Raw genomic sequence first — 17,473 nt, forward strand, 5'->3', positions numbered from 1 at the left:
GCCACTGACAAAGACCACAACAGGGACCGCCACACCCAGAACCACGCCACTGACAAAGACCACAACAGAGACCGCCACACCCAGAACCCCACCACTGACAAAGACCACGACAGGGACCGCCACACCCACAGCCCAGCCACTGGCAAAGACTACGACAGAGACCGCCACACCCACAGCCCCGCCACTGACAAAGACCACGACAGAGACCGCCACACCCACAGCCCAGCCACTGACAAAGACCACGACAGAGACCGCCACACCCACAGCCATGCCACTGACAAAGACCACGACAGGGACCGCCACACCCACAACCCCGCCACTGACAAAGACCACAACAGAGACCGCCACACCCACAGCCTTGCCACTTACAAAGACCACAACAGAGACCGCCACACCCACAGCCACGCCACTGACAAAGACCACAACAGGGACCGCCACACCCAGAACACCGCCACTGACAAAGACCACTACAGGGACCACAGGAACCCAGAACTCGGTCAGCACAGCCACAACCTCCACGGTTCCGGTATCACACTCTACTTCACGTGCCCTGCATGTAACCACATCCCCACCATTCACCACCATCTCCCTTAAATCCAAGACCACAACAGGGACCGCCACACCCAGAACACCGCCACTGACAAAGACCACTACAGGGACCACAGGAACCCAGAACTCGGTCAGCACAGCCACAACCTCCACGGTTCCGGTATCACACTCTACTTCACGTGCCCTGCATGTAACCACATCCCCACCATTCACCACCATCTCCCTTAAATCCACCAGTAGAGGCACAGGGACACCCGTGACACACACTGCCACGGCCACCCACACTGGGCCACATACCCCTTTCACCACCCACTCCATCCCCACCCGTTCCGTCCCCACCACGTCCCACACGATAGGTCCATCCACAGGAACATCCTTCCAGACCACTACCACTTACCCCATCACATCACACCCAGAGACCCTTCCCACCCATGTGTCAACATCTGCCACTTCCTCGGTGACTCCAATCTCTCACCAAGTCATCACCGCAACAAGGTCCCACACTACCTCCACCATCCCAAAGCCAACTGGCACCCCTCCCACATCAACGCACGTCCCTGTCACAGAAACAGAGTTTACACCCACAGCCCCGCCACTGACAAAGACCACAACAAGGACCACCCAAGCCCAGAACTCGGTCAGCACAGCACTACCACAAAGCTCTAGCTTTCGCTCTACATTATCTTCTCCAACTCCTCTAAACCCAAGCCAGGGTCCTTTCACCGCTTCTGTTTCTGTATCGAATCTTCCACATTCCCCCCCGCCTTCATCCAGCACCTCCGCTCTCTCCTCCCTGCCCACTACTTCCTCTCTCCCTTCTCATGTGTCCTCACGCACCACTCCGCCTTTTACATCATCTTTTCCCCCGTCACCTTCCTCAGTTCCCACTTCACAGAGCATCCCAACCATTAGTTCAGCTCCGCACAGCACTTCCCCCTCTGCACCCGTGACCATATCACATGCAGCCTCCTCCTTGTCTACCAGCCCCGTCTCCCCAGCCACCACCATGTACGTCAGCTCCCCCGTCTCACCTCCATCCTCTCCCACCCTGTCCCCTCTCCCCACTTCCAGTACCATAGTCCTGTCTACATCCCGGACCACAGCCAGCAACCCCACCTCCTCAGCTCTGTCCTCTCGGTCCACGACCTCACGGTCCACCTCTCTCACGACCCGAGCCCCCACGCAGGGCCTCCTGTCTTCTACCCTGGGAGTGACAGCCATCCCGAATCCTCCAGCCACCAACCTCACCACCAGACAGCCAAGTACCACCGGGCTGCCGGCCACCGTATTCCTGACCAGCTCCATCACTGCGCATGGAAGCTCCTCCTTTCCCACTTCCGGGTCCTTTTCCACCAGGGGTTCATCCATCTCCTCTCTCGTCACATCTCTACACGGCTCTTCAGGTGGGTGACATCTCTGCAACCACCTCATGACCCGTGGTGCACAGGTCTTCTTCTCAGCCTTGTCTCTCCACTCTGGACAACACTCTGGGTCACTCCCACGGGATCGCCACCTTTTCTTGCCCCCTCACATTTCCTGATGACCCTATGGGCAGTGCCTCTCGGCCTCTGCTCCCACCTCTGCTGCACCCCATCATGACCTGCACACACCCACAGAGGCTAGGCCAGCCCTTGCAGCAGGTGTGTCTCCCTTCCTCCCCATAAAGCCTTCACTTCCCTTGCCTGGAGATGGCCAGGCAGCACAGGGCACTGAGCAGACTCGGGGTCATGAACAGCCTGGGGGAGCCCCAGCTTGGCCTCTGACCGGCCCTGGAGCGCCATTCCAGGTCTCTGGGCTTTGGTGCTTCAGCTGCGTCCTGGGGGTGTCTAGAAGGACAGGGCCCCCACTAGCAGGTGGTGGCCAAGTCACACCTCCCCCAACCCCCTCTCCAGCCTGTCCTCTGCTGTATGTTGCTTACCTGTCCTCGGGGCCTCTCCTCAGCCTTTCTTGGCCAGGTCCCGGATCCTTTCTCCCCTCTTCTCAGGGCGCAGCTCCAGTGAATTCCAGTCTGGCCTAAATGGGCGCCTGGCCTCCCCCAGGTGGCCCCCTTCCCCACCTCAGGGCCTGACTGTCCTGCACCTGCCTCCCTCAGCCCCCTGCCCCTCCACATCCCTGCTGCAGTCCTGGCCTCCCTTTGAGGTGACCCCCTCAGCAGCCTTCCACGGCGACCCTCTGCAGAGCTCAGAAGGACCTTGAGTTTCAACTCTCGCAACCCTCCCCCCGGTTGCAGAAAGCAGGCACGTGCCTTTCCCCAGGTGATCGTCGGGGCCCGAGCTGGGACTAGCGGCCGGGGCGCCTGCACTCCAGGGTTGGCGCCCACCCAGGTCTCAGTGCTGCAGGTGCCTCCAGTTCTGCTCTACCTTGCTGCCCCAGGCCTGCCTAAGCCCACCCCGTCCTCCAGGGACACCCCCTCCCCTGCACGGCACCCGTCCCCTGGAGCGGGCTCCCCTCTCACACCCCCGCCTTCCCCCAGCAGGACTGTCCACCACTGCAGGACGGTATTGAAAAAAAAAAGTGTTTTCTCTTGTGGGACAAGGACTGGGTGGAGGCTGCCCATGAAGAGGGGACCCAGGACGTGGGGCGAGGGAGCAGGAGATCAGGAGGGGAGGGGAGCTGGGGGCAGTGGGGAAGTACTGGAGGAAGTGCCCAGAGCCCCATCCCCGCCAGGCCTCTTGTCCCATCCCACCTCCAGTGGAAAAGCAGGGCAGGCAGGGCTCGAGGCCACAGGGAGACCTTGGAAGGGGGCAGGTGGGAAGGCAGGAGAGACTGTCCAGTCTTTGCTTTTTCACTCAAGTCCCACACTGGCAGTTTCTAATGGCAACACTGCTCTGCCAGCTGTCAGGGCACCCACTACAGTCTGTCCACTGGGACAGATGCAGGACAGAGCTCACAGCCAGGTCCACACCCCTGCAGGGAGCTCTCGTGATACCAAATGTCCCCTCAGGGGATGCTGATATCCTACCCCATCCCTACCGCAGGTACTGAGTCCAGCAGACCAGAACCACCTCTGCCCACAGGGTGGTGTCAGGCCCGGAGGGGAAGTGGAGAGGGAGGCTGGGGCCAGCGCTGGGAATCTGCCTCGTCCTCTGACAAAACCCTTGACCCTGGGGGACTCCCAGTGTAGCCAACTTTGAGGAAGAAAACACACAGTGAGAGACGAGATATCAGGCTTTGTTCCCATGCAAAGCCATGAGGTCTGAGCTCAGTGGGGCTCGGACAAGGGGAGATGGCCTGGGGCAGGGGCCCGAGTGCAGGGTGGGGGCCCAGGGAAGACGCCACCGTGGGCACGAAAGTGCTGGCAGGCGCCCACACGGCCGCATCCAGATCATCTAAGCTGTCAGACAGCTGGCAGCCTTCCCTTGGTGGAGCCAGCACTATCCACCGTGCCACAGGAAAAGGGATTTAAAAACCCGAGGCCCAGAGTCAGGAATGTCAGTTCCTGCCCTTGAGAGGGCCAGGTGCGGAGCCCCCAGAGGCCACACCTGTCCTCCAGCCCCGCCGCGGAGCCGCCGTCTGATGCCTGCCTCTCGGCTCCCAGAGACCTGCAGCGTGAGGGAGTCTGAGGAAGAGGTCACTTACCAGGGGTGCACGGCCAACGTGACGGTGACCCGCTGCGAGGGCGTCTGCGCCTCCTCAGCCAGGTGAGCTGTCGGCCGTGCGGTCCTTGTCCAGGGCCCGGACTTGGAACCCGCCCTGCTCGACAGAGGCGCTCCCAGTGGGAACTGGGGAAGATCCACCGAGAGCTCCCAGCCCAGGCGGCGAGCTGCCCCAGCGGGTAGCCCCGGCCCGCACCCACCTCCACCACACCTGCCGGGAGGGGAGCCGGGGAGGCCAGCCCCTCCCGGAAGGCGCAGCCTGGGATCCTGGGGTGCACCGCTCCGAGCGACCAGGGAGGGGCAGGAGCGCTCCCGAGGCAGCAGCCCCGACCTGCGCTCCCCGCCACCGCTCCCCCGCAGCTTCAACACCGACACCATGCACGTGGACACCAGCTGCAGCTGCTGCCACCCGCTCAGCTCCCACGAGAAGCGGCTCGCGCTGCCCTGCCCGGACCCCAGGGGGAGGGGACAGCAGCTGATGCTCACGCTGCAGATGTTCAGCAGCTGCACGTGCCGCTCCCAGCGCTGCGGCGACTAGAGAGCTGGCCCCGGGGGTGAGGACCAAGCCGCGCCCCCGGCACCCGCTCACCCGACTCACTGTGCCCAGCAGCCCCTTTCCTAGGCACAGGGCATGGCCTCAAAGAGCCCTCAGACGCAGCTCACCCGGGCATCTCCAGAGAAAGGGGCTGCAGGCGGGGGTACTGCAGACGCTGACCCAACCCAGCAGGCTGCACTGCACTGCCAGCCTCGGGATCGCACAGGGCACTGCCCACCGCTCACCCACACAGCCTCCCGGCCTTTGGAGGCAGCCTTCCGGTCCTGCTGGGACCAGGACCCCACCCCCGGTGGCAGGAGTGAGGAAGGCTGCTGCAGAGGGGGGTCCTGGGGAGACAGGGGCCGCCCAAGCAGAGAAGGGCGGGGGAGAGGCTCGGGTCACAGCGAGGAGAGGGGCCCTGCAGTCGGGGAAGGGAAGGGAGAGGCCAGCATCACCGCCTGCCCACCAACAAAGCTCACCCTGGGGAGGGGCCCAGACGCTGTGCACCGTGAGCCCACCGTGAACGGACAACAAATAAACGGGCACTGGCCGAGGCACAGAGGCTCCTGAGCTCTGTTCCTGCTGTGTCCCGCGCCCCTCGGGCATCCGTGACTCCCCAGACCCACGTCCGCCTCATGGGGTCGGACCCGCACAAGTATGGGCCAAGAAGGGATGCCACTGCGGGCCCCCGGCCTTCCCTTCCCCTCCCTCCCCTCCCCTCCCCTCCCCCGCAGGCCCTCTCCCCCTTCCCAGCTCAGGACTACTCTCCTGTGAGGCCCTCCGTCCCGTGGGACCCTGTACCCCGCCTGTGGCTGGGGTCACCCCGCCTGAGCTCAGCAGGCTCACTCCCCAAGAAGGAGCCCCTGGGCCCACTTGTCCCCTAGACCCAGGCCTCCAGAAGGCAGGCCCCCAACACGCACCACGGAGTGGGGGGAGCCAAGGTCAGGCCGCAGGCCCCACCAGGATGAGTCCCACAGGCTCAGCCCACGTCCTGAACCCAAGTGCAGAGCAAAAGGCACGTCACCTCGACCCACCTCAGCTTCCAACCCCCTGACCGGGGAACAGGTTCTGGACGACGGGCCCGCGTCATCGCTTCTCAGCGCCCCAAGCAGCCCCACGGGCTGCTCAAGGACGGGACCTTGAGCCGTATGCCGGGCGCCTTTCCCTCCAAAGAGCACACATGTTCCAATCGCCCCCCCGGCATTTGTTCTTCTTTGCTGATGGATGCTCACCCAGAATGGTGGGTGGAGCGGGGGGGCATCGGCTGACATAAGAAACCAGCCCCGAGCTGGCAGTCCAAACACTGGAGCCCAAGCACCGCGTACCGTCCGGCACCTTGAACAAAAGCACGACGGCCACGCCATCCATCTGCAGTGCACAGCAGAGCCACCAGCGGCCAGGCTGCCACACACGCAAAGCCTCAGCCTCCACAACCGCGCACTGCAGAGGCTGCACGGAGGGGTGGGTGTGGGAACCTTGAGTGGGCGTCCGCAGCGTGGGGGGTCCCAGTACCCACACGGCGACTCCCCGAAGCTGCGTCCCCGCGACCCGCACCACGGCAGAGGGCCACTGTGTTCCCCTGCCCCACGTGGTTCTCCCCACCGCGTGGCAGGGAGCCCGGTCCCTGCTGGAAAACCAGGGTAACCAACAAGGGCCCCAGCTCTTCCTGGGCCCCTCAGTGCCGAAAGCAAACGTGTCTGTCGAGGACAAACCTGCAGCCCGTGCCTGCCGCCCGCCTGGCGCATCTGCCGCTAACAGGACACAGGCCTCGCCTCGGCATCTCGAGGCGCAGGGGACGGCACGTGAGAGCCGCGCGCACGGAGGGGTGTGGGGGACAGGGGCCAGCTCACCCCCTCTCTGTTCTCTGCTTCCTGACCACACGCAGGCCTCCCTCCTCCCACTGCACAGGCCAAGGTCCACAGCACCCTGGCCTGCAGTCATGACCCCGGCACATTTAGGCCACTGCACAGGGAAGAGACCAGCTCACCTCCCAGAAATCTTCTCTGTTGGCCCACAACAAACCCTGCCATCACAATCGGGAACCAGTCCTGGGCCACTGTGGTGACAGCGCACTCACTTGAAACCCAAAGATGCATGAGGTTAGGTACACACCCTCCAGAGCCACCAGGAACCGCCCCCCAGCACCGCGCACACAAGGTCTCTCAGTCAGATGGCTTTACAAATCTCGCTTTACGAACACAGCGCTGGGAAAAAGGAAAATAGAATTAAATCTAGCCAGGATACATGTTTTTGTTGATCGCCATTGAGAACACAACCCTGTCTAACTTCTAGATTCAGAACCCAGCCCCAGCAAGCCCCCAGGCACTGTGCTCTCACCCTGGCCGAGGTCGGCGCTTGGGCCCCGTGTGGACATACCCGTCAGCCCTTGGGCCGCCTCCCCATCTCCCATCCAAGTAGCCAAGATCTATTCCCATGGCAGACAGAACACCACCTCTCCTCTCAGAACGTCAGAGATGAACTGTCAGTAAGACAGCACTGGCATCTTGATAAAATTTCAAAAAACTTTCCATTTTCATTCAAATTTCTAAATTCCCTTTAATTTGTAGACTTAACCACAGAACTGTCTTGATTTCTATCAGAGTTGATCCCGGGATCCACGTCCCTCTCCTGACTTGGCAGGACGGCTGGGTCCAGGCTGAGCCTTTTCTTCCTCAACGGCACACAGGCTCCCCATCCATCCCCAGAAGGGACGAGGCCAGAGAATCAGGGCTGGGAGGCGCCCGGGGCTGCGACACTAGACAGGGCATAGACTTGCAGCATGGCCATGAAGACGATAGTGGAGATGAAGAAAAACGCAGACACAGGAGCCTTGACCCTCTCTCTGTCCTTGCTGATTAAAACTGTTCCGAAAGCAATTCACACAATCTCTGAGAGACAGTTTCTCTACTCGTCCGCAGCGTGAGTCGGTACATCTGAAACAGAGGAGACAGCAGGTCAGTGGCGGTGCCAGGGCAGACGCTGCGGGGCCAGCCCCGCCCAGCAGCCCCTCAAGGCCCCCCTGCTCAGCCCTTCCCTGGAGGCGCCACTGTTGACAGACTCAAGCATCGAACACGCTCTCAGTGGCAAAAATAAAAGTTTGACGATAACAAGTGCTCGTGTGCATGTGGACTAACCGGAACCTTCCTGCGCAGCTGGTGGGCATCTGAGACCGCATCGCTGTCGGAGCAGCAATGCTGACCGTGCCCAGACCCCATGAGCCAGCCATCCCACCCTGAGTGTTCCCCACGTGACATGAAAACATGTCCACACAAAGGCGTGTCCGGATGTTTGCAGCAGCCCTATTCAATGCCTCCTGAAACAGGGGCAGCCTGATGTCCATCGACAGGAGGGCTGGGCAAACCAGCGTGGCACCTCCCCGCAAAGGAGGGCCACATGCTCCACGAGGACCCACCGTGGACACGGCAGCAACACGGTGACTGCTGGAGCCTGGGGCCAGGCGGGCCCCACGCTGGGCCACACGGCGCTGCCTCCTAGGGAGGCCAGGGCTGATGCGGGCATGCCAGAGAACTTTCCGGGGCGATGGAAATGCTACATGCACCAACGGGTGGTGGTGGTTACACAGGTGTACACATCTGTCGAAACACATCAAACTACCACATTTGGGATCTATCTGCATATCTCACTGTGTGTGAGTTACACCGCAGTAAAAAAAAAAAAAATTTAAGCATATTCAGCGATTCCCTCAAGGGGCTTGACCTGGGCTTGCAGATTCGGTTCCAAACGCAGTAAGCATCCAATCTGGGTGGTTTTGGTGTGTATGATACCGGCTCCCACAAAGTTTGCAGGATTAGGATCAACTTCCTCTAGGAGTGCAGAACCAAAGCCAATAATCTGCGGGAAGAACCAGGAGAGACAGGAAACCCCTTGCACCGGCGCCAGCAGACGTGGAGGGTTCTCCGAGGGGAGAAGCCGCCAGCCTCCTCCGAGGGCTCCGGTCGTGTCCCGACCCTGGGAACGTCCACAACAAGACCTTTACCTTGGCTTTGGTGATCTCTGTGTCCATTGGATGCTTCGCCTTGAAGATACTCTGCACTTCCTGCTGGGGACTGTGGGAAACAGAGGCCAGCGCGAGTGCCGTCAGCTGAGCCAGAGCCAAGGCCCCCCGCCCAGCCGGGGGGACAGGGCGCCACTCACTTGCTCAGCTGCTTCCAGCGCTGGAAGAAATCCTGAGAAGCCATTTCCGTGGGCTGGAAAAACTTGTTGAGTGTGATAGGCAGCTTCACAGACACATTCTGAAAGGTTCCCCCATACCTGTGAGCAACACAGAGGCACGCTGGGAAGAGACCACGTCCCGAGTGTGCCACCTCCAGGGCACAGAGGGGCCGCGTGCAAAAGGCGGGGCGGAAAGATCTGGAAGGGCAGCCCGGGGCTCCAGGGAGGCTGGTCCATCTCCGGCGCACTGTCATCAATGGCCGAGGACATCGGGAACGTGCCCCCACCACCCCCCGCCAAGGCTGCCGGGCTGGTCGCGCCGCCGGGAACAGGCGCCACCTCTTCCTGTTCCCCAGCAGTCCGTGTCCTACAACTCCAAGTTTAAATCGTGTGGGTTTTTTCTTTTTTCCATGAAAAGACTAAAAGAAAACTGTGTGCCTACGAAATTTTCCCTAAATTTTACAAAGCACACTATCTGCAGGTCTCTGTTTACTCCATATTTGGAAAGGTGCTTTTTCAAAATTTAACCTTACAAATACCCAACACGGAAGGCTGGTATGCGCACTCTACCGCAGTCATTGAAAGATGGCAGGAACGAGCCGAGAAGCAACTCAGATACGTCACAAAAACTAGTCAAACCGGCGTGCACGCTCAGGGTACAACACGCAGGAGCTCACACACCAGACGAGGACCTGGCGGGCCCACCGCCCTGCAGCTGACCTCTGGAGCAGCAGGCTGGGCAGCGCCCGTAGCGGGACAGGCCCCTCGGTCTCTCCCCTGAAAGCTCCAGGCCTTGGGAAGAAGGCTCCGCGCACCCGGCGTCCCAGACCCCGGGCACCCTTTCCCTCCCCCACTTCCCACACCCTCTGTAGCAGACGCTGGAGTGTGCACGGCAGGTCACCCCTCGGTCCTCACCACACCCTCTGAAGGAAGGATGCGGAGGTCCCGCGTCACAGCCACGTGCCGGCCCAGCCTGACACCCCCGCGTCCAGCAAGAGCGGCGGGTGCCTCGGCCGGGGCTCCCACCTGAACTGGATGTTGAGGACAGGCGCCTCGGCGAAGTCGGACACGCACTCTATGTTGACGGCCTGCTGCACCTGCGCGCCCCCGTCCACGGTGGGGTCCACGGGCTTGGTCTGCAGGCTCAGATGTGCATGTGTCAAGGAAGCCGTGGCGACGCTGGGAACATGGGCTGAGCCCAGTGAGCCCTGAGGTCAGAGAGGCTCCAGAAGGGGCCCGGCAGGAGTCGGAGCTCACACCCTGACCTCGGACGAAACCTGCCGTACATGTGTTTTTAATGACTATCCTTAAACGTTTAGCTTTAACGGTCCACGTTTAAAACGTGTTTATCTTAAAATAAAAATAGATCTGGCCTGTAGTAAGGAGGTTCCTGCTTCACACGGCTTTTCCAGGGAAGGCGGCATCCTTGGTGGTCAAGCTGGGCCTCCTTCTCCCTCACTTTACCCGGGCGGCCCGTCCTCGCGGGCACAAGACACCTGGATGGCAAGGCTGACGGGCTGGAGAAGCTCACGTCCCAGTTCCGCCGTTTATATGGGACCGTCTCCGGTCGCAGCTCGTCCCAGGTGGCCCATCACTCGCTCAGCCTGGGCAGCAGCTCCCTGGGAGACTTCCCAAGGAGACCAGAGCCCCAACGGATGTGGAGGCCGGAACAGGCCAGCATGTACTTCACCAGCGTTCTAAACAAGCAACCGGAGTGTGGGAAGGTACCCCGAGGCTGCAGTAACAGCCCCTGGAGACGTCCTCCTAGTCTATCCTCCACCCACTTCTGCCAGGGGCCAGGGGCAACGGAACCAAGGATATTGGCCTGGAGGTCGTCCGAACAGATGAGCGTAGGGGTGAAGCTCAGGAACTGCGTGGAGGTCTTATTACCGTAAAATATGAACATCCGGCCTAGAAGGAAGCAAAGTAGCTTGTTCCCACGACACGCCACAGCCTCCTGAGCTGCACGGAGGAAACCAGAGCCCCGGCCCACACAAGGGACGCCCCAAGCCCTCGGCCTCGGCACTTGGGGGGCTCGGAGCCAGCACAGCAGAAACTGCCACACAGACCTCTGTGAACGTCTTTACGCCCTCAGAATTCAGAATGGAACGTGAACTTCAAATCTCCTGAAGAGGACGCACAGGTGGGCATGCCTCCCCCACAGCCTAAGAAACACCACGGCTCCTGCGTGACGCCACCGTGGCCCGGAGCCTAACCCCTTCATCAAATGAGAAACGAACACCTCCGTCCGTCCTCAGTGAGAAGGAGTCTGAGGGGCCCTGCAGGGCAGACGCGCTGCCTTCCCACCCTCCACTCGTTTCCGCAGACAAGGCTCCACGACGGTGCCAAGAGGGAGGCGGGGCCGGCAGCCCACAGGGCCCCTAGGCAGCAGCCCCAGTAGTCAGTGGGCATAATTCTGGGGGGCTGGGGGAAACAGAAAGCTTTTTTTAAAAATGTGGTAAAACATACAGTATATACCCTGCGATTTACCGTCTCAGCCATTTCTAGGTGCACAGGGCGGGGCACGAAGCACATTCACATGGTCGTGTTACCGTCCCCACCATCATCCCCAGAACGTTCCGTCTTCCCAAACGGATGCTCTGTCCCCATGAACGCTCACTCCCCTCCCCTCCCCCAGCCCTGGGCCCCACCGTCTACTTTTCTGTCTCTGTGGATGTGACTCCCCCAGGGACCTCACGTGGGTGGAATCAGACAGCATTTGTCCTTCTGTGACTGGATTATCTCACTGAGTGTAATGTCCTCAGGGTTCACCCTGTGTAGCCGGTGTCACAAGTTCCTTCCTTTTTCAGGCTGAGTAACGTTCCATTGTGTGTTTAAACCACACTTTGTGTATCCACTCAAATGGATGGACACTTGGGTTGCCTCCACCTTTTGGTGACTGTGAACGTGGGCGTGTGAGTACCTGTTCCAGTCCCTGCTTTCCTTTCAATTCTTTTGGGTAAATACCCAGAAGAGGGATTGCTAGGTCATATATATGGGAGTTCTATTTTTAGTTTTTTAAGAAACCTCCAGACTGTTTGCCACAGCAGCAAATACATCCCCCCAGCGCACAAGCTTCCAATTTCTCTACGTCCTCGCCAACCCTTGTTTTGTTTTTTATAGCAGCCGTGCTGAGGCGTGTGAGGTGGTACCTCGATGGGTCGGATTGCATTTCTCAGACTATTAGTGACACTGGGCACCCTTTCATGCTCTTTGGGACATCTGAATGTCTTCCTTAGAGAAACGTCTGAGACTTCTGCCCGTTTTTTAACTGGCTTGTTTTTTAGTTGTTGACTTGGAGTCCTCTATATATTCTAGAAACTAGACCCTTTTGAGATATGTGATTTGGAAATACTTTCTCCTCATAACTTCTAAGAGAAGTTTTCATTAAGTAAAGTAAAACACGTACCTAAATTCTGCCGAAACTCAGACTTCAGTCCAATCTGAAGAAGCTGGTTTTCAAACAACACACCGTTATTTTTACAGACAAACCTGGGGGACAAGGGAGAGCATGTGAGTCACTCAAAGCCACCCACCCACCGAAAATACCAAGATCAGTTTTGAAAAAGGGTTTAAAGAACATGATGACCAGAAAAACCTCTCTGGGACATGAGGGAAGGGAAAAGCAGCAAAAATTCCAACGAACACCATTAAAAGCGCCCGCTAGAGATGGGAGGTAAGCTGAGAGGGTGACACGGCGCAACCAAGGAAAGACCACAGGAGCAGGTCGTCTGCTTTCCATGAAGGTGCTGCTCAACAGTGGACAGCTTCCACTGACTCAGGACACGGGCGCCACGGCAAAAGCACACACGTTTGTTCAGGTCGGCCCACAGGCTCGGCCACCCTGACACGCAGCGCTGGCCTCCAAGCGGCCTCCACCGGGGCGGCCCACAGCCCACGCCCACCCACGCCCTCACCCAGGCGGCCCTCCCTGCCCCTCCTGTCCTCCCCTCCCCTCTCCCCTGCTCTCCCTTCTCCTGGTGCTGGGAAAACTGGACAGCTACATGGAAAAGCATGAAACTAGAACATCTCACATTACATACAAAAATAAACTCAAACTGGATTAAAGACCTAAATGTAAGACCTGAAACCATAAAACTCCTAAAAGAGAACATAGGCAGAGCACTCTTTGACACAAACCGCAGCAAATATTTTCTTGGCTCTGCTCCTAAGGCAAAGGAAGCAAATGCAAAGATAAACGAGATCTAATTACACTTCAAAGCTTCTGCACAGCAAAGGAAATCATGAACAAAACGAAAAGACAACCTACTGAATGGGAGAAAATATTTGCAAATGGTAGAACCGTTAAGAGGTTAGTTTCCAAAACATATAAACAGCTCATACAACCCAATATCGAAAAACCAAATAACCCAATTAAAAAACGGGCGGAAGACCTGAACAGACATTTTTCCAAAGAAGACATACAGATGCCAACAGGCACGTGCAAAGATGCTCAGCATCACTAATCATCAGGGAAACGGGGATCAAAACCACAAAGAGACAACACCTCACACCCGTCAGAGTGGCCGTCATCAAAAAGACCACATATAACAAATGCTGATGAGAACGTGGAGAAAAGGAAGCCCTTGCACACTGTTGGTGGGGATGTAAATTGGTGCAAACACTGGAAAACAGTATGGAGGTTCCTCAAAAAACTAAAAATACAGCTACCACATGATCCAGCAATTCCAGTCCTGGGTAGATTCAAGGAGAATGAAAACACTAATTTCAAAAGATACACACATCCCAATATTCACAGCAGCATTATTACAAAAGTGAAGATATGGAAGCAACCTAAGCGTCCGTCAGCGGATGAGTGGATAAAGATGTGGTACAACATACGATGGAAGGGCTTCCCTGGTGGCGCAGTGGTTGCGCGTCCGCCTGCCGATGCAGGGGAACCGGGTTCGCGCCCCGGTCTGGGAAGATCCCACATGCCGCGGAGCGGCTGGGCCCGTGAGCCATGGCCGCTGGGCCTGCGCGTCCGGAGCCTGTGCCCCGCAACGGGAACACACACACACACACACTCACTCAGCCATAACAAAAATGAAATTCTGTCATTTGCAACATGAATGGACTTGGAGGGCGTCATGCTAAGTGCAATAAGTCAGACAGAGAAAGACAAATACTGTATGCTGCCATTCACATGTGGAATCTGAAAAATAAATGAATATAACAAAACAGAAACAGACTCATAGATATAGAGAACAAACCAGTGGTTACCAGCAAGGAGAAGGAAGAGGACGGAGGGAAGACAGGGTACCGGAATAAGAGGTACAAACTGCTATGCATAAGATAGACGAGCGACAAGGATATATTGTACAGCACAGGGAAATGCAGCCACTCTTTTGTAATAACTTTAAACGGAATATAACCTAAAAAAGTTGAGTCCCTACGTTGTACACCTGACGCTAATGTGATGCTGTAAACCAACTAACTATACCTCAGTTTAAAAAAAAGAGAGTCTGTTTTCAGCCAGAGACGGCCAACTAGCGGCACTGCAAACCTGCCCCTCCCCAGTCATTTCCAACAAGCAACAGGAAATCCGTATTAGCGTGCGGGGTGAACGGAGAGAGACTGGAGAAACTAGAAAACCACAAGAACTCTTCCGTGGTCACAAAGACCAAGGACGAGCAGCCGCTCCTTGGAGACAACAGAATTCGCACCCGCTCTCCTCTCGGCGGGGGAGCCCACCTCCTGGCTGGATTTAGATCAGCAGAGACAGAGGGACAGAGAGCAAGCAGGGAAAAGGGACAGGATCCACGCAGCAAAGGGCGGGGAAGAGCAGCCTGGGATTTCGCCTTGAAAAGTGGGGGAACGGGGCCAATTCGACCGCAGGCATGACTCTGCTGGCCCACAGCAGGGGTGTGAACATCGGGACACCGGTCAGACAGAGGTGACAAGGATGAAACAAGTCAGCAGAGGAGCAGGAAGCGGGCCTTGGAAGCTGACCCCACAGGACAAAGCAGTGACGGTGAACTGAAGAGCGTTTCTTCAAAAAAAAAGCTAGGTGCCTGGAGGGCAGACACGGGGAGTGATTAGAGAGCCCAGGGGCACAGCACGGAGAGCAGAGTACAAGCGTCCTGCAGGGCAGGCGCAGCCCACAGGAGCAGACAGCACGCAGGGCGCCCACCACTCCCTCACCTGCCCAGAGCCTGAGCCTCCTCCCTCCCTGAAGGCAGGGCACCCAGGGTGCAGGCCTGGCCGGGGCGGGGGGAGCCCCTGTCCTCGGGATGCAGGAGGCAGACTACCTGGCGAAGTTGTCCTCGGAGCCGGGAGCCAGGGGAGCGACCGCGGAGGGTGAGTCTGAGAAAACGTCCACGAGCAGCCCGCCGGAGGAGGGTGGAGGTCCCGTGGGGACGGGGGGTGCAGCCCCCAGCCCCAGGAGGTCTGCTGATGGAGAAGGCGTGGACTGGAAGACAGGGAAGGAGAAGGTCAGCGCGGACCCTTCTGGGCACCACGCCAGGCAAGCACGAGGGCCTGCACCCCACCTGCCCCGAAAAGAAGCGTCTGGTTTCAGAGAGAAGACTGCGCACGTCACTGTCAACCATCTAAAAAAGTCTGGAAAGATGAAAGAAGTAAAAGCAAGTCGCTTATTAGGGTGCATCCTTAATCATTTCTACGTTCTATTTCGTTACAGAGAAAAAGCAGATAAAATGCCTGCAGAACAGGGTTGTTTTTTTTTAATAATTGCTTTTTTCGTTGTTTTGTTTTGTCTTTTTTTTTTAATTGAAGTGGAGTTTATTTGCAGCATTGAGCCTAAGTAGCTGCTTTCTGACCCTAAGCAAAGGACACAGAGCGCAAAGCGAAGCCCGAGGCCCTTCTCAAACCACTCTCCGAACTCACAGCAGACACGACAGTGCAGCTCAGCGTGCTCTCACTCCCCGGATGTCCCCCCACCAGCTGCACAGAGAGCTGGCGCTGCCCCTGCCAGGGCATACAAGTTCCAGAAGCGTGCAGGGTCCTGATGACCACGAGGGTCACGTCGTAGCGAGAACCAGACCTGTGAGAACTCATCGGGAATGGCTTTTAAATGTCCCACTGGACCCTCCTGAGGGCAAATATCCACTTACAGTCAGTCAGTCACCTGAGACTACATCCGAGAGCTGCTTTTCGTCACTGCAGTGAACATCTTGCTTGGTTTTACTACGCACTCATCTTTCCAGGAACGCAGCCACGCTGGCAGCCATGCTGAGAGCCAAAGGAGGCCAACGCCCCTTCTTTCTCAGGAGTGTGGATGCACCCACCCTGGGCACTGGCCAGTCCGCCCTCAGGCCATGCTGAGGACGTACACACGGGAATCATTACGTTAGCATAAAAACTACTTACTTCCCTTTTATATTTAGAGCACTGCACTGAATTTCTAAAAAATTACACGTGTAGGGAGATGATCTTCTGTATGGATTCCACACTGAGACAAGAGACGCGTTATAGAACACACGTCCCATCCTGCAGACAGGGCGTGGGCCTGAGCCGGCTGAGAGCTCCGCTCTGCGTGCTGGGCCCTCCTTCCCGGGGATCCAGGGCAGGCAGCGCGCCAGGCCCACCCTGCGGCCGGAAGCGACCCGGAAGCGGGCGGCTGTGGGTGAAAGGGGCTCCTGGGTAAAGCCAACAGGCCAGGCTGGGCTCCCCAGGAGAAGGGGAGGGGCCCCCAGAGGAGCTGTCGAGCTTCATCAGAAGCTTCTGCGTTGTCGGGGAGAGTCGATGAAACGGCCACGGGGGCCCTTGGCCCTGCACCTGGGACGACACTCCCGCACACACAGCCCCTCACAACAGCCTCCCACCAGCGAGGCCGTCTTCAGGAGCCTGGCCACCCAAGGTTAGGAGCTGCTCCCGAGGGCGGGGCCCAAGCCTGCTGTGAGCGACGCGAGAAAGGCCTCTGTCTGGGCCACAGAACCCGCAGCCTGACGAGGTCACTGCACCTCTGCCACCTACTGCACAATGTCTCCACTGGTTCCCAAAGAACAGTGTAAATGCCTTTTAAAGTAGGAAAACCCTTCTGTCCCATTAAGTCAAACACGGGACAGACAAAAGCAAGGCTGCTCCTTCAGGAGGCCCGGCTAAGACGACTGCTCCCTCCCCAGACCCCACGTGCAGGCTCTACCCTGCAGCACTGGGACCCCCCCCCACTCCGCCTCTTCGCCGCCTCCCCCTCTTCTCAGGACTCGGGGAGACCCTCCCCAGGAGCCGGCCTGGCACCCGGCTCTGCACGGGTTACACCTGCTCGAAGCGCCGCACGCCACAGGGCACAGGACGGCTCTGGGCTCCTCCGCCAGCTCAAAGGCCCCGGAGGACTGGTGGCCTCCAGACACCCACCCTCAAGGCGCACTGACAAGCACCCCAAAGCCACAGCTGCACTGAGCTCCCAGGAAGGCTACAAAGAAAATCACCTCCTGGCACGACCCACGACCCTAAATAAAAGGCATTCTGGCCAATATTACACAAAGTAAAAGGCATCACGGGTTTTCTTGTAAAACCCAGACATCTCAATGCCCCTTTGAGGCAGGGCCTCCCTTCTGAGCTTGAAGACAGGAGAAAGAAGACACCAGGAGGAGAGTCCCAGCCAGGAGGGACCCCAGCCTCTTTTCTGTCCTGCTGCTTCTGCCTCAACTCCCCAGCC

The 17,473-nt window shown here is 58.2% G+C and overlaps 2 protein-coding genes across 2 annotated transcripts in view; one reads left to right on the forward strand and one right to left on the reverse strand.

Moving 5' to 3' along the window:
* LOC102981021 (mucin-6) overlaps positions 1–4,683 on the forward strand; it is a 25,247-nt gene extending 20,564 nt beyond the window's left edge. The window contains exons 31-37 of the mRNA XM_024131590.1: positions 14–496; positions 612–1,285; positions 1,621–1,952; positions 2,780–2,888; positions 3,023–3,047; positions 4,088–4,190; positions 4,506–4,683. Of these exons, the coding sequence (XP_023987358.1) occupies positions 14–496; positions 612–1,285; positions 1,621–1,952; positions 2,780–2,888; positions 3,023–3,047; positions 4,088–4,190; positions 4,506–4,683 (1,904 nt within the window). The remainder of the gene's footprint in view (positions 1–13; positions 497–611; positions 1,286–1,620; positions 1,953–2,779; positions 2,889–3,022; positions 3,048–4,087; positions 4,191–4,505) is intronic.
* A 2,188-nt stretch (positions 4,684–6,871) lies between these two features.
* AP2A2 (adaptor related protein complex 2 subunit alpha 2) overlaps positions 6,872–17,473 on the reverse strand; it is a 67,377-nt gene continuing 56,775 nt past the window's right edge. The window contains exons 15-22 of the mRNA XM_055079411.1: positions 15,105–15,265; positions 12,263–12,345; positions 10,673–10,764; positions 9,880–10,001; positions 8,836–8,952; positions 8,678–8,747; positions 8,398–8,532; positions 6,872–7,613 (exon numbers count right to left, since the gene is read on the reverse strand). Coding sequence (XP_054935386.1) covers positions 7,536–7,613; positions 8,398–8,532; positions 8,678–8,747; positions 8,836–8,952; positions 9,880–10,001; positions 10,673–10,764; positions 12,263–12,345; positions 15,105–15,265 — 858 coding nt within the window. The 3' untranslated portion in view covers positions 6,872–7,535. The remainder of the gene's footprint in view (positions 7,614–8,397; positions 8,533–8,677; positions 8,748–8,835; positions 8,953–9,879; positions 10,002–10,672; positions 10,765–12,262; positions 12,346–15,104; positions 15,266–17,473) is intronic.

Source organism: Physeter macrocephalus, chromosome 18 (assembly GCF_002837175.3).
Source record: "Physeter macrocephalus isolate SW-GA chromosome 18, ASM283717v5, whole genome shotgun sequence".
Lineage (NCBI taxonomy): Eukaryota > Metazoa > Chordata > Mammalia > Artiodactyla > Physeteridae > Physeter > Physeter macrocephalus.